This window comes from Glossina fuscipes, unplaced genomic scaffold (assembly GCF_014805625.2).
Source record: "Glossina fuscipes isolate IAEA_lab_2018 unplaced genomic scaffold, Yale_Gfus_2 0, whole genome shotgun sequence".
In the NCBI taxonomy this organism is placed as follows: Eukaryota; Metazoa; Arthropoda; class Insecta; order Diptera; family Glossinidae; genus Glossina; species Glossina fuscipes.
In genome coordinates, this window is record NW_023998414.1 from 2334686 (window position 1) to 2356966 (window position 22281).

The window sequence follows — 22281 nt, forward strand, 5'->3', positions numbered from 1 at the left end:
TTCTTACTTAATCTGTGAGTTAGCAGCTAACTGGAGAAAATATTAAAGCGAAGTTTAAGTATCAACATTTACTGTTAAATTTAGCTAACTTTCAGGTTAAGTTTTGTTCAGAACGATTTAACATTAGATTTTCAAATTTCGGCCGAAGGAAGTTTGAAATTTTTTGGACGCAAGCTATATAAAATATCAGAAAAGTCATTTTATGATTTTCGATGATCGATAGCTGTGTTGAAATGCTATCGCAGATCGTTGCAATATCGTCACTGAGCAAGAAAGTCAACGCTATTGTTTACAAACAAATTAAAAATATTTTTGTTTAAATAGTTTGCGGTATATTAAGGGGTTTTATTGTTATCCATAAACTATATCGCAGCTTGTTGATTTATTAATTATTGTTACATTGTTGATTTTATGAAGACATTTCAATGGAAAAGATAAGCTTGAAGAGAAACAGATCCGAAGATGCTCTTTACGGACTCCAAGCAAAAATGTACATTAATGACAAAATTATGAACTCGCATGATGATAACAAAATGAAACAAATTCATGGTAGGTGCTGGAAAGTAAATTGTTTTTTATATGACCATATTTTTATTTTCGGTTTTTTTATTCCCTGCAATCAAGCAATCGTTTCGTTTATGAGTATTTTTTTTTTTTTTTTTGCTCTGAAATGGTTTAATAATTAATGCACTTTATTGAATTTTATTTAATTGTGTAGACAGGACCACAAAACTGCTGTTTCAGGCGGCACGCTCATTTAATAGTAATCGAACATCAGAAAATTCAAAGAAGGCTCAACCGTGGAAATTAGTTAATTTATCTGGTAATGGTGTCATTGAAATGGTAAGAGGCATTGAAGATTTATCTGACGAGTTCCTTTGGGTGAAACGTAAAGCCAAATGTTGTGATCGCGAAACCTATGTACAAAGCGAATGCTGCAATTGTCATAAAGCTTTATGCGAAGGTTGCGGTTATTCTTGCAATGACTGCGGAATATTTTTATGCAATTTATGTGTAGAAATTTTGTAAGTGTAACCCATGCGTCAATTCATAAATTGAATCAAGTATTGTTATATTATTATATTCTTAATTTGAAAACTTGTTCATTTTTTATCATTACAAATTTGTTTTGTAGTGGTTGTGGCACCTCCGATCGTCCTATTTGCGAGAAATGTTCTCTATTTGCCTAATGTGTACATAAATTCTTATTTTCGAATGGTTGTGTAATGCTGTTAAAAACTTGAATGATATATTTAAATGCATACCTTTACAAATTCTAATTCTAAATAAAACTTATATTTACATAAATGACTTGGACGTTTGTTAATCAAAAATGGAGAATACTCTTATTTTTCCCACCGTTTACGCAGAAATAATCTAGGAATTTATATATTTGAAGAAAGTTTGCAGACGTAGAAGTGAAATTATCTATCAAGCACAGTGTCTTCTCGGAGATTTTTAGCTAACTATTTAGTTAAGTAAGAAATGTTATTTGAATGTATGAAGATAAGACCAAAGTCCTTTGAATGCGTAGCAACTCTTAATCTTGAACGATAATTGAGCACAATTTGGTCTCCATATATGCAATCGAATAAGTTTGACGAACAAGTAATGGGTTAAGCCGGTATTGCATTCATCCACATTAGTCCATGATATACACAATAAGGTCTAAAAAATAATAAATTGATAGCAACAAGAATAACGGAAGCAAAGAAAAACGATTTCAAAAATCCTCAAAGTCCCCAGAAGCAACAAATCCCATAACGGAACCTGCAACCAAAAAATCAGTATCCAACGCACCAGCTACAGAACTTCAGGTATAAAGAAAAGTCAAAGCAACGGAACAGGCAATTATGAAAATATTAACCGAAAAAACCGCTAAAGACTCGTAATTACAACATCAAACACTACTGAGGCAATACTACAAATGCCGCAACAGCCAACAAGACTATCAATTTCAAGAACAATCAAAGTTACAAATACATGAACGCGAATAGGAAGAACATATTCACATGCTGCGGCCACGAGAAAGTATGACACGCCTGTGGCAACTATTTTCACGGCTGTCAATCAGACCAGCCTAGGCAAGCAAAACCACAAATACAAGAACTACAGCGGCAAAGCAGCAAAAACAACAGCCGAAAGTTTCTATATTGCCGCTCACGATGTGGGTGATCCTAACATTTACTAACGTCATAGTCAGCATCTTTGCTTTCGGTAGGCAGTTTCTGCATCATCGCCGTAACATAGACCACTCGAACGGTGTTGCCATTAACATCTTTTAAGATTGGAAACGAACCACAACAAAGAATTTGATTGTTTAGAAAGCTACACATCTTATCAAGATATATAGCTATTATGGATCCCGTCTACTACAAAACCCAATAAATTGTTCGAAGAGTTATTAAACATCTGTTCGGCATACAGTTGGGGCGACATCCATAGCTTATAATAAATTGAATCATTCATTATTCGGAAAGTTAAAGGTCTTTTCAGTACAAATTTTGCGCGAAAAGATCAGCTCAGTATGCAAAGAAACGGAAATTCATGGTTGAGAGAAAAAAGAATATAGTATCGAAGCAGTATAATTAAGAAATGAAACCACCAGCGGCACTTGCAACAACAGTGCCAGGGACAAACACAAAAACCACAATTTTATCAATAATATATCTTGGAACGAACCGATTGAGAAACCTGAGTGTACTTTTAATTTAATTTTTGAACATTTATTTCGTAAGATGTTTTTACACGAAAATATAAATATTATTACACTTTTCCCTTAAATTTATGATACTTTTGATAGTCTTTGAGTAATAATTCGTATAATTGACGGCCAGCTTCATTTGAGCAACGTAATATAAACCGACCTACTCGATGATCACAAATAGCGATTAACTCGTAGCAAATATTTTCAATGTGTGTCTTAATCTGAATCAATTAAAACAACATTAGCTTATGAAACATATTTATATATATATATATATATATATATATATATCAAAATTCTTTAGCTTACCTTATTATACAACGTTGTGGATCTCTTATTGCTTACGATTAAGTTAATAATGAAGCTTAAAACGAAAGGAGCCACACGTTTAAAAGCTATACTCTGTTGGGCTATTAAATGCATTAGAGACTCAAGTTTAAGAGACGATTCAGTTAAAGCATCAAGTTCATCATTAGACAAACCAACATTTTTTCGACGATCACTTTGATGCCACAAAATTGCTTGAATTAGATCTTTAAATATATGCATGTATTGAGGAACGCGATCAATTAAGAATAGATGTCGATGTTTAACAAGACTAAAGCAAACCGCAATCATAGCCAAATGAATTGAATAAAATTCCTGTAGGTTAGTGTCATTTAATGAAAATGATTTTATATTAAGATCCACTAGGAACGTCATAATAGCGTCAATACTGTCCGCTGACATGGGCACCATTTTATTTTCAATAATTGCCTGATGACATTTTAAAAGACCGAGCAACCAGCTATGATATGAATTACATATCCGTTGACCCTCCTTTGATATCAGTCGTAAATTAATGTTAAAAATTATCTGTTTGTAATTCTCATTGAATATCTAAATGAGAAATTATAAATTAAATTTATATATATACATTTTTAGTTACACAAAAGAACAAATGCTTACCGCTCCCTTTACAGTACTAAAAGGGCATTTCGCTAAAAGTCTTAACAGGCTTAAAATGCTGACAATGTTTTCATCTTTCAATTCATTATTAATGGTTTTTAATATAAGCAAAAAATCTTCATTGGTTTTATTGCTAGTAATCATTTTTACTGCCAGCTCGACAGTCTTATTTTGTTCTAATTTTTGTACGTCTAGCCCGCCTTTATCTATGGCTTTATTTAATTGCCGCCAATAATTAGACAAAATAAATTCGATCTCATCTTGATCGAAATGCAGTTGTTCACGATAGTTTAAGGCGATATGCGTCAAGTTCAAGGCGTGAATATCACTGTAGTCTATCTAAAATGAGATAATTTAAAAAAATATGTTATCTCTCTTCAATGGATTAAAAATCATTTTTTAATTCTATTTATTGCTTTCATGCTTACATATATATATATATATATATATATATATATACACTGATATAGGGTATTACTGTCCATAAGTTGTATGCAATAAGATTTCAGATTTTTTATGCCGTATGTTAATATGATTGTAAACTAAAAAAGCTCTGTGTTCAGAATAACACTACCAACGATCATTATCGCGAGCGACCTTTGGTCGATCACGGCTAATAGGAGACGGTATCAATAGCGATATTATTTTGAAAAAAGTAATTTAGGATTCCTTGCCGAAAATTGAGCTATCAACAGCTGAGCAATAAAAATGAAATAAGTTGATTATACCTACCTACTCCGCTAAGCCCTTACTATTTCATTCTTTACTTACCGAATGACCAATATATGTTTTAACAACACGTCTAAAATCTTCATCGATTTCTAGTATATTTATATTATCGTCTGCAGCGTTACTTTGCTTCGCTAATATTGAATTCGCATAGTAAATAAAGCCGGACAAGGTATTTTGGACGAATTTTTTGTCACTTTTTGTCGTGCGATCGTTATGCTCAGATGAAAAATAGTTTTTCACATAAGCAATAAAAATTTCCAGAAATGTGTTTAAATGTTTTCTGAGACGCTTTGCGCTTACACCGCTAACGGAGTTTAACGTCTCAATGCTTATCATCAGAAGACGCCTTTCTGCGGCTGTTAACATGTTAGAACACTGGGAGTTGAATAGTATTGTGGCTAAACCTTCCAGAAATTGCTCAGTGCCTTTTTCTTCGTCTTTAATGGTGCTAAAGAAATATTCATATAACTCCCAACAATTATCAGCAGGTAAAACTTTAAGCAACGATTCCGTAGTAAAGTATTTGAATATGAACAATCGCTGACCAAAATGTAGTAAATCTAAAAAAGAGAGGATAAATTAAATGTGTTAAGACGAATAACCAAAGTACAATCTTGATTTGAGGTAATGTAAAATTCCTTAAATCAAATAATGCTGGATAGGTATACTATTCAGTAATCTAATGGCAGTCCTTCGGCCTAAAAAAATCAAATGAATAGATCAGATTTTTTCTTACGAACGCTTAGCATTTCTTAAATTATGTTCTATATGAGCAATGCAATTTTTCTTGATCGCGACTGAATCGATAGATCGCTTGGGATCACTTGACATAATAGTATGAATTCTAGTCTGATACACGTTTGCATTAGATCTCACAATGATAGCTTTTAAGCCATACATTAACTTAAATACATTGGAAAGCATTGTAAAGTGTTGTTATAGAGAGAATTAGAAAATTGTTAGATCGTTTTGTTACGATTATTGGACATCAGTCACCGTAGATAAATATATAAACATAAAAAATTTCTTATTAATTATGAACTTACGTCGTCGAAGTATGTCATTGAATGTAAAATTTTTGCAAACACCCAATAGGTGCAAAATAACTGTCATGCCTTCATGATGGGTATAATAGTAATAAATAAATTTGTTGATTATTTTTATGTACCTTTTATAATTTCTAAGGTTTGTGCAGCGAGATCACCTTCTTGAGCCGTTTTTATGTCACGATATAATGCCAACTCTACGATGAACGCAATAGTTTTACGTTGCCGCCTTAACTGACCGATCGGTAATTGACCTAATAATTGTAGAGCATTTTGTATTTTAGTTCTATTCACAGATTTCACTTTATAGTCTTCTTCGGAGCGAGCAATTACAATTTCAATTAAATTCTTAATGAGCTCTTCACAGGCGCCTATTTCAGTGCATTCCCGTATCTTCTCAAAATAAGAAGTAAGAGATTTTAAAATTGAACGTTTCGACGCAATAGCTTGGCTTAAATTTTCAAAAATGGCTAATGTAACTAATTCCAATAATTGTAGATCCTGAGAAGCTATTGGCAACAGATCAAGATTAGTTAAAATATGTTTGGCAATTAATTCTTTTTCTTTGATTTCCAATTGGGCTATCATCCATTCGGCATGGGGAGACTGAAGCATTAAATTAACCAACACAGGATCGGTTGAGAGAGTTGGGAAAACGGAATATTGTAAATTGGTTGCTTGAGATAACAATAGCATTTTTGCTTGAACGCGCTGTAATTGTAATCGTTGCAGTAGAAATTTGCAATTGGGTTTCCCAAAATTGACAACCCTTTGCTCGACAAGTACCCATTCCTGAGGGCTGAGATACGAATGCATTTCTTCAACGTATTTGGAAAAGTTGAGTGATTCATCGAGACAACTATCCGCTTTGTAGTAAAGCAATGTTAATTCAAAACAAGCCGTACTATAACACAATTCCAAAAAAGAACTCATTAATCGAATTTGATGTTCACGTTCTAGTAAAAATTTTCCAAATAATTCTAAAATTTCGAAAGAAAATTGGCGCTGCGATGATATGGCGTCCAAATGAGTTTCGTACTGTTCCATCAATTTGCAGCCAGCAAAGTATTGACTTAAAAGCGCTGCGTGAAAATCAAATAGAAACAAAGTTTTTTCATCCAAATCCAAATTAGTTGCGGACATTTTTAATATATCTTTTAAAGAAAACAATAATGTTTTCCATATAACAAGTGATGGTTTTGACATTAAACTTGTTATAAGCTTTGAAAATGCTGCACCCGCCGATCGACTTGGCCAGAAATTTTGCAATTTTGCAAAAGTGTGACCAGTTGGAATTATCGTTGTGACTGATTCGCACTTACTTTTATCAAGGGGTTTAAAGACATCGTCAAACATCATACGCAAACATATTTGAATCTCTTTATCATCAGTGTAAAACAGTTTTTTTTTCTTCTTAGCTGGTGAAGGCATACGTTCTGGCGACTTTGCTTTGATCACTTTTCCGGAATCGAATTCAACAAAGGCAACCCGTTCTTTAATTGCCTTTAACAAATTTGCAACAAATTTTTCAGCTCTACTTAAGCGCCTAAACATGTCCATTAAGAGAACCAAATATTCCTCGAAAGAATGCTTCTCTTCATGATCGTTCGATTTGGGAGCTAACATTATGCAGGCTGTTAATTCAAACACCTTTTGCTCTAATAAAAGTGGATTTAAGCGCAGCGCTGCTCGCAACAACAACAACACCTCTAGTGTATGGGTATCGGTATATTGTTTTATTCCGTTGTATAATTCAAAACCCAAATATTCAAGTATAGTCTTATTATTATCATTCATTTTCATATTCAAATTAATATCGTGGCGGTTGAATATTTCCAAAGTATACGCTGCAACATTTAACACCAAGCCGGGGTCTTGGGATGACTTTAACAAACTAAAGAAATCGTTAAATCCCCTATTGATTAATTCTTGCACAAATTCTGGCATGCACTTCCTATTGACTAAAGAGCTTTCTAAGACCATGAGCCGAACATATAATGGCATTTTTACTACTCTTAGCGCTGCGTCAAATCCCGATAATTCCTTAGTTAACAATCGTTCAACTTCTACTAATTGTTCGAATAAATCTAATGAATTTTGACGTAATTCTAACAGTACACGCACGAAGGGTTCAATGGTGAATTTTGTGAAACACTTCTCGTACTTGCTAATGTCTGCACAAAGTTTGATGTAATCCTTTAAAGTGTTAAATACTGACATTAAAAATTCCGACTCATGATTAAATAAAAACGGAGTACCATTTCGCATCGGAATAAGATATTCTTCGTAGCATTGGAAAACTGCTGCATAGGTGCGAGCATTCAATTCGTAATCCACACGATACAAGTCTTGTAGCAACTCAAATTCTATTAATAATTTTAATATTTCTGGCCATTTACGTGTGACCGCTACACCAGGAACATTACAATGTCTTTTCGCCAAGTTTAATAACCATTCAACAAATTGTCTCTTAATTTGCTGACCTACAATACCTGGGTGAACTTTTAAAGTTAGCAATTCTACAAAGTCTTCGACAACTACATCACCGTCTTGTAGTAAGTCCTGCTCCGATATCCATTCAATTATAATTTCATATTTAGTATTTAAAGAAAACTCCACCGATTGCCAGGCCTTTATAGCAAACCGAAGATTCTCCACAAAACTTTTGTCGTTTCTTCGAAGCCATCGTGTAAATTCTACGTACAAATATAAGGTAAATAATAAAAAATGAATACAATTTCCTAAGATTTCAGTTTACCATGTTCTATCGACATTGCAAAGGTCGAAAATATTGAAAAATTTGTGAGAAAATTCCTTTATAATTTTGATGGAAAACAAGAAAATTGTAAACAAACGCACGTGCATTCGACGTTGCCAATTATTTACATTTAGTTAGACCCTGAGTGGTATTTAAAAAGTATTAACTGTATTCATACCGAAAAAAGAGAGAAATTCTTAGATTACACTTAGAGAAGCGCTATCGGTTCTAATTTTAAAAAAGAGTAGACAGTTAAGTTATTAATTTTGTCTTTTTTAATAAAGTTTAACATTTTATTTGCATTTTGAAAATTTCTATATTAATCGCGTTGTTATAGTTCAACTATCATAAAATTTATGCTTGTGTTTGCTTGCCTTAGTTTTTGTCCCATTGTTACAAATTTCGTATGATGAAACAATATTGACAGCAAAACTTTCCAATAACAATTTTACGCTAAAACGGGGTTATTACTTTATAACAATCAGATATTAAAGGGTCAAAAATGGAAGATATACGTGTTTGCGTATAAAAAAACACTACTCTTGCATTAACCCTCAATTAACTCCACCTCTATATCCAACAAATGTTGAGAAAACCAAGATCCAAACATTTTCGAGAATTCGCCTTGGTCATACAATTGCAACTCACCAATGGATCCTGAAGAAGTCTTCTCCCCCAATCTGCTGTTGTGGACAAACTCTTACTATAAAGCACATTCTCTGCGACTGCCTCAACTTTTCCTTGGCTAGAAGTATTGCATTTGGAACGATTAACCCTTTGAACATTCTACAATCAGCTTCAGAACAGAATATCAATTCAATATTTTACTTTATTAATACTACTAAGCTTATTATCTAATATCCATTTATTTAAATTAGAGCCGATAGCCTGCGTTGCTAGTGCTCAATGCCTTGTTTTTAGTCTAAGAATTCAATTCATTAGTCTAAAATTAAAATAATAATAATACTTTATAAAAATCAGATATTAAAGGGTCAAAAATGGAAGATATACGTGTTTGCGTATAAAAAAATTTTTTCAAAATAAAAAAAAAATTCGAAGTAAATTTTATAATCATTTTATAATTTTAATATAACAATTAATACATTATTTTTTTTTTTTTTTGTGTACATCATAAAAGAGATTACCAAAGACCCGCTCAGGAGCAATTGAATTATTATTTGGCGTTTATTGAAAAACACCCACGAAGTAAAAAAAGTAACAATGAGTTCAACAAGTCAAAAAGGTATGCGAGGACTATGCAGCAAATTTGAACGGTCTGACTGAACCTATTAGAAGTGCGCAGGAATGGAATGAATATACAGAAAAGTATTCATCTTAATTAAAGCTAATTTCATTTTCAGCCTGTAAATTATTGGAAAAATTGAACGACATGCAAGGCTCGTTTGCATTGAAAATGTATTTTTGTTATTTTTAAGTTTTTTAAACTGAATATTTTGAAATATTTCCATTCACCGGTGGGATTGCCGGTGATCAGCATCAGTTGATTCTGAGTGTATTTCAACATTAATCCCTCTTTCCGTAAGAATGTTGTATAGAATGCACAAATTATGTGCGCTGCGTTTCCAAGGTTATATATAAGTCTTCCCTTGAATAAGCGTTTAAGCTGGAAGGGGTTAGTCTCATCCTTCAGATACACACTCAGCAACTTATTCACATTGATTAATAAATAAATTAATAAAAAAACAAACGTTTTTTTTCGACAAAGTCACCTAAAAACATAGTTTGTTTTTTCTTCCTTGGTTTATACACTTTTGAAATAACCATATTCTTGTAAGTTGAAACACTGACAACACTTATGTGAAATCGTATACGATGTTTTGCAGCGTTGACACTTGCGTAAATGAAAAATGACAAAAAAAGGAAGTAGCGTAAAGAATAAATTTCTTATGAAAGGAATGAAAGCGAAAAATTTTCAGTCGTCAGTGGAATTCGGTATATTCGATACGAAGGCGTAGAGTTTTTTGTGTTTGATTTATATTTTAGATATTCATTGGTGCGCTGTAGGTGAAAATTTGCTAAAGATTTATAAAATATTGAAAAGAGTTTTTACCTCAAATAAAAATGTTTGACAAATCTACCTAAAAAAACAATTCTACACTTAAAATTAGGCAAAAGCTGCATTAAATCTAGCAATTAATTGTTTCTGCAAATGATGAATGATGAATGTTCAATGCTATAAATGGATAGGTAAAGACATAAAGCAAAAAGACATATGAACATTAACTTTAATGTTATATCTTTTTATTTTTTTCTTTATTGTTTGCATAATCTCTGCACATATTAAAAGCGGAAATCCAATTACCTGTGCTCGGCTAAATACGCCGAGCGATAAAAGTTCTTACATGCAAATAAAAATCAAACAGGCAGGCAGTTCTCCTGCCTTCCAGCCCGCTCGTCTTTGATTGTTCTCTGGATATGTTATATGGTTACCTACATATAAAAAACGCAGGAAACTTTTTCGCTTGCATGCAAGCAATATTGTTTTAAAATTATATTTTTGAAAACAATGCATCAAAGCTAACATATAGTTAATTCATCTTTATCTTCTTGAAAATTAATTACCATTGATTAATCTGCTGAACATAAACGCATATTTAATTTCATGAACTTTTGATACCAGTTATATTCTAGGGTATTTTTATAGCGGATGGTTTTGAAGTGGTGCTATTTATTTAATCAATATACGTTCACAGCCGCATATTTATAAGCTAGTTTCGTTAATTTTTCACCCATCATCCATTTTTATATATATATGGGTTCCGTTTATTTTTTATTTGAGCAAAAGAATGTTATAGCTTAACCTAAATTTTTACCGAATAGTATAGATTAATTTTCCTTTACGCTTCGAAATTCCAGGAATTTAGTGTAGTAAGTTCCTGTAATTACTGTAATAAGTAAACTTTAATTTTTCACCGAAGCATGTATTGTAAATGGCCATAACAGACCTTATGTTAGATGAACGAGTCTATTTTTTGGAATTACGCTTTCCATCTGAAAGGGTTCTTTAAGAAAATAAATGTTGTTTAAAAATTCTTCTCTTTTTGGATTAAATTAAAAATCAACTAAACCGATTAATCGATCTTCCGATAATTAGCATAAGCCCGATATTTTTTCGTTAGGGGCAATTTCAAAATATTGTTTTCATTAATTTAAATCAGATCACATATATTCTATCTTTGGTCCAACGGCTTGCTCGTATTTGTCGAAAATGTAAATAAAAATATATATTTGTTGTTGCGCATATTCAATGTTGCCATCTCTTTTCAAGGGATTAAAAATAATTTAAACGATATTTATTCTAGCAATAAAATACAAGGTCCTTGATCAACGACATGATCAACGACATGTGAACGCGAATTAAGCCCTATTGTGATATTTGAGCGCATGATGCGCTATGCAAATTCATTCATTGTGATCAGCGCTAGCATTAACTAAGATGTTATCATATTTGGTAGTTATGTGAGAAGATTTTTATGTTTACCTAATAAATGACGTTATTTTTATTATATATGTGTGATTAAATACGATTTCTTTCATCTCAAAATATTTTAAAAAGCAACAATAAATAAAATGTATTTTGAATTTTAAGTTTTTTAAAAATGGGTTAAATATTGTCAAGCATGACATAAAAGAACAATTGTGGGCGTCGAAAAGTTTTTGAAAAATACTACGTGTTTTACTAACTATAGACACGTAGATCAATTAAATGTTTTTTTTTTAATTATTTTTTTTTTTTTGTTAATTCAAATTTGGACCAGTTACGCTGCGCGCCGCAGGATCCCTTAAGTGTCTACTGATTTTTAGGAAATTTTTTTAAAATAATTATGTATACGCTTTCCTCACTCTTTTTTAGGATGTTTTCCTATCGTTGCACATATTATATAAATACCTATAGCTTGATAATACTGAAGGGAAGGCCTATCACATTTATATAAGGTGGACCATTGGCTAGTCTTTATATATAAAATTTCGTATCGCGCCTTCATTTATAGGCTAACACATAAAAGTTTTAACCATCGACGACGTTTCGAGTTCGAAATATAATTCTGAATTATGGACAGATGGCTACCATACAGCTAGACTTCCAAATATTTACATATAAAATGTATCTATTGGCATCTGATCGAATAAAAATGAGTTTTGTCATTGCAGACGATTTTCGATGAGAACTTCCCACTCACTTACCATCCGAGGCGCAACAGTGAATGCTTTACCGCTCTTGTAACGCATGGCCGAGTCTGATCATGTAAGAGGATGCGCGCTACTTCTGGTCTATTTTGAAATAATTCATCTTTGAATTTGCTCAAATGACATCAATGGTCATCTGCAATAAAAATTTCATCCGGTTTTAGCAGCCTTCCTGATCCCATTACATGCACAGCTAAATTTTGGTATGAATGGCTGTTCTGAATTAATCCATGATATTTGCGCTTCGGATTGTCGCTGTATCCACTTGACATCATCAGTCAAAATACGCTAAAGAAGCTCTCTTCCTTTTTTGCTTGGCAAGTAATGGAACCGCGATGCTGCTATCGCTTTTTTTGGATCTTTCTCATCGGATGTAAACGTTTAGAAAAAGTTGATTCAGCGACTGCTAAGCTGTTTGTATGTTCTTTGAGAATTTGTGCTGCATTTTCGTCCAGTAAATCTTGCAATTCATTGTCGGACTTTTTTGGTTCTCTAGGCTGTTCTTTATCGTTGACATGAAAATCATCACTCTTGAACTGTTGAAACTAAAACTGACAATTGTCACCATTAGTTTCTACAAGTGTTTGTTGGGCTTCGGTAGCAGATTTCTTCAAATCAGTTCAATATCGAAAATGCAGTTATGATATATGCCCACGATGTTCCCATGATATTATACCCATAGGATATATATTCCTAACTTGGTAATTAAATATTGCTGTGCGACTCGATTTTGGAGATATTCCTCGTTCATGTAGAGTCAAATCATGCCCTGACGAGCTATGTGGGGTTATCTCAAAAATTTTCAATGAATCCTTGAAATCAGGTGTTTTCCCTGTGTTGGAAAAGCAATCTCCTTATTCCGGTTCACAATTGTGGAAACAGATATTACGTTGGGAACTATAAAGGCATTGCCAAGTTTATTGTCTTAGCTAAATTGTCTGAGCGAATTGTTACTCGGTATTTAGATTTTAGTTCAAATCTTATATTTCTCCATTCCAATATGGTTTTCTGAAAGGAAAATCAACTGTTACGAATCACTTAGAGTTCACTTGGCATGTTTTCAAGGCTTTTTCTAGTAGCCCTCGCACGGATTTCGTATATACTGATATTAGTAAAACATTTAAGTTAGTTAAGTATAACTTATTGATCTTGAAATACCAGATCTCTGGCTTTTCTTTGTACTTAGTGAAACAGAGAAGCTCTTATCTTCATAACAGATCGTTCAGGGTACTCTTTAACTTTATCACCTCGGATGAATTTCCTGTGGCATCTAGCGTACCTGCTGAACGCCGCCATTTTATTTAATCAATACATTAATGACCTCCCCTCGGTCGTTACGTTCAGCCATATTTTAATGCACGCTCACGATGTTAACTTCTTTTCGTTCTTCTCCGTGGAATCGCAAGCATATTAGCTTCAAATTGACTGACATAATTTAGTTACACGGTGCTCGTTAAATTTGATGAAATTAAATCCAAAAAAATGCACGAAGGCATTCTTGTTCAAGAAGGAAGGCATTCAAACTGGTTATAACCTCGATTCACACAGGTTGGAAAACGTAGATTCGTTCATCGATTTAGGGAATCTATTCGACCAAAGATTACGTTTTAATTTGCACATTTCATTCTCTTTAAGTAAAGCTAGGTCGACTTTAGGCTTCATTTAGAGGTGGTGCAAAGGGCTTAAAGTTTCGTATATCGCAAGAAGGCTATACATATGCATATGCTTAGTTAGACTAATACTTGAGAGTACGCCTCTGTTGTATGGTCTCCTGAATCAGTTGAAAAGCAATACTTGCTGTTCGCCCTTAGGAATTTGAGTTGGGACGCGTTTGTCTCTTTGCCTCCTTTTTTTTCTTCGCCTCACTTTCATTTGAGAAACATACATTTATCCTTGGTGTTTCCTTCTTAATTAAGTTAATACATGGTATTATCGATTCACCCACATTACATGATCAGATAAACTTTAATGTCCCTAACCGCTTCTCTAGGCACTTTATCTTGGTTAAGCTTAGTCAATGTAAATATAATTATGATCTGTTGTTTAATCTATTCAGAATTGTTTGTAGAAACCTAAATGTTGTCTCTATCACCTAATCTCAATATCGGACTTTTTCAAGTCCACCTAAACGACTACGCTTAATATGCGCAACTTGCCAATGTCGCATTTAATGTAACTTCCAATCTTAACTCTCTCTCACTACAATTCGGAAATTAACTGGTGTAGATCGCGCTAGCCCATAAGCGCTATATATACGATTTCGATCGACTTTCAGCTTTTCTGGCTGCTAAGAAGGCTATATATCAGAAAAAGAGATTCAATTTGTAAACTAAGAAGTAAGCAAATTATATTCCGTCGACGACCGAGTCTTTTTTAGCTACCACTGTTATTCTAAAAAAGACTAAAGAGAAAACGCTAAGCTTTCATAATCTGTCGCATTGTGCGGAAGCGGTTGGTTCTATCTATTTTAAGATTAGAAATGAAAACATATATCATCATGTACTTGATGAGTAAGAAGGAACAACACGGGAAAAAAAGGTTCAAGGCTCTCAGTTTTTGTCGTATAGGCGCGTGGGCGTTACGGGTCTGTCCTTTGAAAAGCGGGCGATATTTTCAGTTTTGCGAAAGGGATACTGCTTGCCACAGATAGTAGACAGTTGAGCAGACGAATCGACGGAGGTGCTCAGGTGTATTTCGAATTTAAAATTAGGTCACGAATTTATATACTTTATGAGGTCCTTGATGCTTGCTTCTGCATGTTTTAAAGGTATCTTAAAAATTAAATATTAGCCTACTATAATATTGGATATGTGTGGTCAATTTTTTTCCGTTTTCGTTCAGGTGCTACAGCATCACCCGTAGAGCATGCGTTCAAATTTTTGTAGATTTATTTGCTATAATGAGAAAAAAAGCAAATTTTTTATTTCTTTTGAAACGCAAAGGTGTTCTCAGCGTCTCAGTTTCAGTGTTAATCTGTATCCAAAAACTTGCAATGTTTTCGCCAAATTTGAAGTCGATAGTTTAGTTTTTGCGGCCAGAGGAATGTTGTAATGTCCAACAGATATTACACGGATGGGCATGCTTAGATCGATCTAGACTTCGATCCAGATCAAGAATATATATACTTTGCGGGGTCTCTGGTGCTTTCCAGTTTGCTTTGAAGTTTCGATATTGCATAATATTTTATATGGGGCCGAATTTTTCGACAAATTTCGCATTGTTGGGAAACTATTTTCTCTTGGTAAACATTGATGTTTTAAGTTTAAGTTGCGATCGTGACTGATTTTCTACGTAAGACTACGTGCAAGAAGTTGGAAGTCAACAACTTCATAACTCGGGGGAACCAGGGGAACGTTTCGCCATAGACATTACAGAGACGGACAGAAGAATACGTCGAAATTATTTTATAAAATTGATACTGATATGAGTATTTATACTGTATGGGGGCTTCTGAGAGCTGTCTCTCTCTCTCTCTCTCTCTCTCTCTCTCTAGGTGTTTGAAAGGCAAGCTTATTTCTAAAATAGAAATTCCCATTACTTTTTGAACACAGTTAAAGAATACGGTGGTGTGAGGGGGAAGCTTGTATAGCAAATAAATCTAACGTTTAGCGCTTGTATTTCAATTGCTTGTATGCAAATATTGAATTCTATGAATAGAGTTGCGGGCTCTGATAGAGCGACTTAGAGATCTTGTCTCTTATCAAAAATTTTTTCAAAGTGAAAATATAAATTTCTTTTCCGATCGATTACCATGACTTAAACATGCCGAATGCAACTAAGGATATCGATGCGAGATTGATTTCAATTCAAGTCCTTCAAGCATATTTGTGACACAATTAATTATTAATTATATATATGTAATATGTAATATTTGGCGTGAGGTTTAGGATAAATATTTCAATTAAAATAAAACAGAAAATGATAATAAACTTAATTCATATATATTATATGTGTTTTTTAAAAGGTAAATTTTAAAATTGTGTAATCATACGTTGATAGAAGGGCGGACGAAGGGAGTGAGAAGAACATAGACTGGGGTACAAAAAAATATGCGCTTCAATAAGGCCGAATTAGCTGCCTTGGCCTCAAATTCCTCTATTAAATTTGAAAGAGAAGGACTTTTAATTATCACGGAAAGACACGAAGGATTCTTTCGTAAAGCCGATGGTACGAAATGAAATGAAATTTTAGAATATTAATTTGAATCATTCATATATGGCTATTTATTATTTATTTTTTTAATAGTGAATTATCCGCGTTATTGTAAATTGCGTGGTAATTTATTATTCTATCTAAAGGATCACGATCCGCTATCGCAACCGGCCGGAGTAATAGTTTTGGAAAGTTGTCGACCTTTAATAAGAAACGAAGAACGTGAATTTGATGGTTTCGCTTTTATACTTGGTAAGCATATTTCTTAACTAACTCACATTTATTAAATTTTAAGAATATTTTTTATAGAATTTGAAAGCAGTTTACCTCAGCGCATTTCGACACGCACCAGTCAAGATCGCCTAGATTGGGTTAAAAGTATACAATTAGCGTCATATGCTTATCTAAGCCTTCAAATTAGTTATTTAGAAAATCAAATTTCCGCAGCCATGGGAAATCGTATTGAACGTGGTCTACCATTATATAATACAGCAAGTGATGCCACCGCGTTGGCAGGTCTTTTGGATATAAACTGTTCCACCGGATCTATTGTCAATAAGGCATCCGCGAAAGAAGAAGAAGGTGATCTGATACAATTTTAATTGTAATTCCAATTTATGGTTATTTTTAAATGGTGGATAAGCATTTTCCTTTAATTTTCTTTAAGTTTTATGCAAAAATATGAATTCTTATAAAGCAAGGAAAAATTTTTGTAAAATTATTAAAATTTTTCTTTACTTTAACTGTAAATAACTAAGTGCCACATGAACTATATAATGAATTAATTAGTTAAATAATTTTTTGTTTGTTTTTAAGAGGTTTATTATTATTATTATTATTTATTTTTTTTTTTTTGAAAAATTTTTTGCTTGAATAAAAATAAAAATATTAATTCAATTATGTTAAAAAAAAAAAAAAAAAAAAAATTACTAACTTTTCTTCTAAAAATTTTTATTAAAACAGGTAACCGGTCATTCTCAATGTACAATTGGAATTTCATAATTGTTTTGTGTGTTTATTAACTTCTTCAAGTTACGTGTTCCATATTTTATCTTTTCTTTCCTTCAGATCTATCTGAAATACCGATTTGCGAATCCGCTTTATCTTGTGATAATCTACCATGCGCAGATAACGGTCGCATGCCGAATCCACGCGTCGTGTGCGCTGTTTGGATGTCTGATAACGACATATTATGGCGTGATTACGCTCGCACTGAAATTGTTGAGAATTCAATTCAACCTCAGTTTCTATGTACCGTATGTTTTCGGCAGAGTGACGGATTTAATCAGGATACTCCATTACGTTTTACTGTATATGATGTTAGGGAGAAGATGTCATTGACTTCGATACCTATTGGTTATGCCGAGATTGCTTTAGGTGTAATACAAGTAGGATAAAACAAGTTTCGAAGACTATGAAGACTATGAAGACTATGATATTCGGATTTTATTATTTCAGGATGCTACATGTTTTCGTATACCTTTACGATCGACGCAAGGCGATTGCGGCTTCATAACAATTGCTTCTTGGGCTCCAGATACTGATAAGCAAATGCAACCGCCGCCGCGATCTACGACCCAAGTGTTTGAGCAGCAAATTAAAGGTCATCGTCGATCGCAGTCACTTCCTTCAAAACTGGGAGTTAAGCTTTTCGTTCCCTTTCAGGGTAATATACAGAAAGTTTTTGGTAATCCTAAGGTGCTACATAAACATGAAATTTTTTCGCAAAACATTTTACCAACCTTTCCAATCTTTTTTCTACAATTCAGATTCACACATACCGTTTACATTCAAGTATGGGCGGCGATATAAGTGTACACGAGACCATGTTTGAATCGAAATTGTGTTTCACTATACCGCAACAGCTGCTGTAAGTTGTTTATTGAATTGAAAAATTAACTTTTAATTGATTAAATATTTTTATTAGGACTATTTGGATTTTACGTGAAAAGGAATTATTGCAAGAAATTTCGGGCATGGGCGAATTGGGAGGAGAATGGAGGCGACGTCAAATGGATTTGTTAGACAAACATTTAAAGTTACTTAAAGATTACTCACAAGCTAAGCAAAATATACAACAAATTATCAAAGACGAAGGTAAACAGAAAGTAATTTGATTTTAATTTATTTTGGCCAAAACATAACCTCAAAAGATATTAGTTACTTATTTCAAAAGATCTTCAGTAAAGACCGATGAATCGTTGGAATTTATACCCGTTAATTTACATTTACAACGAATGTGGTGTCAGAACGATACACTCAATAAAACCGGTGTCTTAGATATAATTACGGTGGGGGCATTTACAAGGCACGCAGCAAAATCGAAAAAATCTGGCGGACTTATAAAGTAAAAAAAAAAAAAAAAAAAAAAATGAAAAAATGAAAGAAAAAATATATTAAGCTATACTAGTTGAGTATATAATAATTTTTTGTTGTTGTAAGACTTTTACAGGAAACTAAAGAATCACCCTCGAAATTTGAAGCCAGCACAAATTGCAAAGTACAGGCAGCCAATGATGCTGTGCAAGCCATTAAACAGCTACGTAAGGATATTGTCGAAATTATGTCTCAATTGTTAGCCTTAGCGAAAATGAAAAACGCGAAAGGCATGATGCCGTTATGCAATGAGATGATTAGTAAGACAAAGACACTTTTAAATATCTGGGAACCAAATTTGGTTGAAGAGGCATTCGCCTTCATAGAACAGCATCGTATTCTAGAAGAGCCCGACAATGTATTGATGGTAATAAGTAATAATTATAAACTTTTCACATTTTTTTTTGTATATATATATATATATATATAAATATATATAATTTCTAATTCCTTAAGCCTATGTCACCTTTTCGCAAAATTACACAACAACTTAACGATTTAGAATTGAAGTCACCGGAATTAGAAGACTTTTCTACACCGATAATGGCGCCACCTGATTTATGGCCTCGAGCCAAAACACCTACCTCTAACTACAGCCAAAAACTGACGCGCTCTAATAGTCTCACTAACTTAAAGCTTTCGCCTTCGTTAACATTCGATATTGATGTCATACATAGTCTCCAGCACACGGTGCGCACCTATAATGAGCAATTACAACGTCAGGCTAAACGGAAAGTATGCAATGATAAAAAAAAAACCGGAGAAAATCCTTTTCAATCGTTACCCGTGAATTTAAGTTCAAATCAGGATCTCGATGAAGACGGATTTGAGTTTGAAAACTTAAATGACATTGAATCGAGTACCGGAAGTGCCGGTATAAACATTATAGATTTGGATGGATCCACAAAAGATATTTTCAAATCAACGAATTCCTCAAGTTTATCAAAACCACTATACACTTTTAATAAATCATCTATAACGAATTACGTGAATTACGAAACAGCAAATTGTTCAATACTGTCGTCCTATAATGTGCATTTTCTAGACACAAAAATGATGAGCACTTCCCCATCAGCTAACTATTATCGGCCCACAGAAGAACCTGAACCTTTGGATTTAACACAACTTAATATCGAGGCTAGTGTAATGTGCCTGGTTAGTAAGATAAAATTTTTGTGCGGTCGATGTGGCAGTCCAGCTATACGTTTACGTCATCCTAAAACCTCGATGAAGCGTATCGGATTCAATAATCAAACCATCACACCACCCGATGTTGTAGTTAACCGAAATCAATTAGCAAAGCATGAATGTGATAATAATCCTCTTAAAGAAATCAATGATAATGTTGAGGAAATTCACTCCGGGAATGATAATGGTAGCGGTAATACATTAAATTTAGATCTAACGCAGACAATAAGGGGAACAGATAATCAGCGTTTAAGTACCGAGAAAGGCAATAAATTTACAGATGGTAAATTTGAAATGTTTTTTTTTTTTTTTTTTTTTTTCGCTTGATATTAAAAATATTTTTTATTTTGAAGGTCTCGATTTATCTCGCACTACCGATTGGACGTCCGAATTGCGACCTTCTATGCGTAAACTAAGGCATGCTATGGACGGCTTATTGAAGACAGCACGTCTTATGCATTCCGTACAACGACTGCAACAAGATATGCGACGTATCAGTCACAATTTGGAAATTATGTATCGCCGGGATGTTTGCTTCTCACAATCGTTAACCGCTTTGATAAGCGGTTTAATGGCTAAATTGTGGGGCACTGAAATTACAGAGAACTTTATACGTATGCTTTCCGATTTAGGACCATTAGCCTATTTTGAAGGCCTACTATCATTGTATGGAAGTGAAACAGACATGTGGGGTGACATGTGCATAGCTATCGAAGATCTGCTGGCAGTCAATTTTACATTGGTGCGCAGCAATCTCGCGAGGTAATGATCAACACATATGAAATATGCTTTACAACAATTATTTGCATTCACAATTAATTAATATTTTTAGCAACGATCAAAATGCAATTCCGTTGCCGCGTATAACAGGTTCACGACAATCTCTTCATATCCAATTACCCGTACCTGAGCATGTCTATATGCTATTGCCTACCAAGCAAATGCTCAATTTTAAATTTACACCTGTCTTCTTTAATATCGGCATCAATGAGAAAGCAACCTTGGCTGAAACGTTGGGACAAACACGTGACCAGCATCGCTCAAACTGGGATAATTATATACGTTTGAAGCAGTATTATTCACGTTATCGTAAATTAACATTAACGGTACCCGAGACGCCCAGCAAACATGAATCGCATTTACCTGCCTCCCAGACTTTGTTAAATGTTTTAAATCTTCTGGAGGAGCAACTTAAAGCGAATGTATCGAAAAATGTTAAAATTCTGCATTTAGCCGAAGACGCATGTCGTTTAATGTCCGGTCTACGTTTTACGTTATGTAAAAGTGCCAAAGATCGTACCGGAATGGCAGTAACTCTGGAGCAATGTCGTGTTTTAATTCAGGAATTTCAATTACCCGCCAAAAATGTACCATATGTCTTGGCGACAATGAGAAGGTGCGTACAATTTAGTTTAAAAACAAAATCAATTATTAAATATTAATTTTTATTTATCGGTTTTGCATAAAGCGAGGGGACACGTATGGACAATGTCTTTAAAAATATTGACAAACGCAAATATGCTTTCAATTTACCTCAGGTTGTTTCTTTGCCGGTCATGTATCGTCCACCAGTGGGTGCTTATGGCAAAGCAGAAACTTAATTAATCAACATTAAATATACTTAACGTGCTGAGATATCTCACACGCATTTGATTAAAAAAAAAAAAAAAACTTGTTACTTAAATTACATTTCAATTAAAGCGAACGTTCGATAGTATTCTTAAAAATATCTGTTGGAGTTAAAAAAACAAAAAAATAGTACGAGCACATGCATAGATGTATATTATTTCAAATTATAATTTTTTAAAAAAATTTATTTTGTTAAAAACATTTTTATTAATCTGTTGTTGTTCCAATTTTTTTTTTTTTTTTTTTTTTTTTTATTTTAAAAAAAAAAAATTAATTTTCCAATGAAACCAGTAACTGTGCCAAATATTTTTATAAATTATTAAACCAATTAATGATGAAATTTGTTAATGTAATTTTATAAAGAAACAAAAGAAAAGAAAACACGAAATTCAATAAAATCCACAAATAAAATCGTAGAACGGAAGAAAAATTGTTTTCAACCACAAAATATGCTAAATATACTTTTAAAATATAATTGTGTATTTAAATTAAAAAAAAAAAATTCTCCATCAAGAGAACATTTGTGCTGAAAATTC

At 33.2% G+C, this 22281-nt stretch overlaps 3 protein-coding genes across 4 annotated transcripts; 2 read left to right on the forward strand and 1 right to left on the reverse strand.

Annotated features, from left to right (window-relative positions):
- On the forward strand, positions 1 to 1329 carry LOC119641402 (apoptosis regulatory protein Siva-like). Its single transcript, XM_038040044.1, has 3 exons — positions 1 to 549; positions 719 to 1025; positions 1136 to 1329. The coding sequence occupies exons 1-3, from the start codon at positions 426 to 428 to the stop codon at positions 1188 to 1190; spliced, it is 486 nt and encodes a 161-aa protein (XP_037895972.1). The 5' UTR covers positions 1 to 425; the 3' UTR covers positions 1191 to 1329.
- Positions 1330 to 2766: 1437 nt separating this feature from the next.
- LOC119644045 lies at positions 2767 to 8244 on the reverse strand. The gene is made up of 6 exons (XM_038043576.1): positions 8192 to 8244; positions 5556 to 8129; positions 4427 to 4947; positions 3656 to 3994; positions 3017 to 3586; positions 2767 to 2928 (listed from the first exon to the last, which is right to left on the reverse strand). The coding sequence occupies exons 1-6, from the start codon at positions 8205 to 8207 to the stop codon at positions 2767 to 2769; spliced, it is 4182 nt and encodes a 1393-aa protein (XP_037899504.1). The 5' UTR covers positions 8208 to 8244.
- A 1926-nt stretch (positions 8245 to 10170) lies between these two features.
- Positions 10171 to 21925, forward strand: LOC119637801 (inositol polyphosphate-4-phosphatase type I A). 2 transcript variants are annotated; one of them, XM_038034124.1, is made up of 14 exons: positions 10171 to 10399; positions 16365 to 16567; positions 16646 to 16804; positions 16862 to 17134; positions 17621 to 17940; positions 18011 to 18250; positions 18322 to 18422; positions 18480 to 18649; positions 18713 to 18899; positions 18995 to 19295; positions 19385 to 20399; positions 20470 to 20878; positions 20949 to 21512; positions 21585 to 21925. In XM_038034124.1, exons 2-14 carry the CDS (start codon positions 16450 to 16452, stop codon positions 21715 to 21717), a joined length of 3990 nt encoding a protein of 1329 aa, XP_037890052.1. In that variant the 5' UTR covers positions 10171 to 10399; positions 16365 to 16449; the 3' UTR covers positions 21718 to 21925. The 2 variants fall into 2 exon arrangements, with proteins under 2 accessions (XP_037890052.1, XP_037890060.1); XM_038034132.1 differs by lacking the exons at positions 10171 to 10399; positions 16365 to 16567; positions 16646 to 16804 and having other exon boundaries at positions 17070 to 17156.
- The last annotated feature ends 356 nt before the right edge of the window (positions 21926 to 22281 follow it).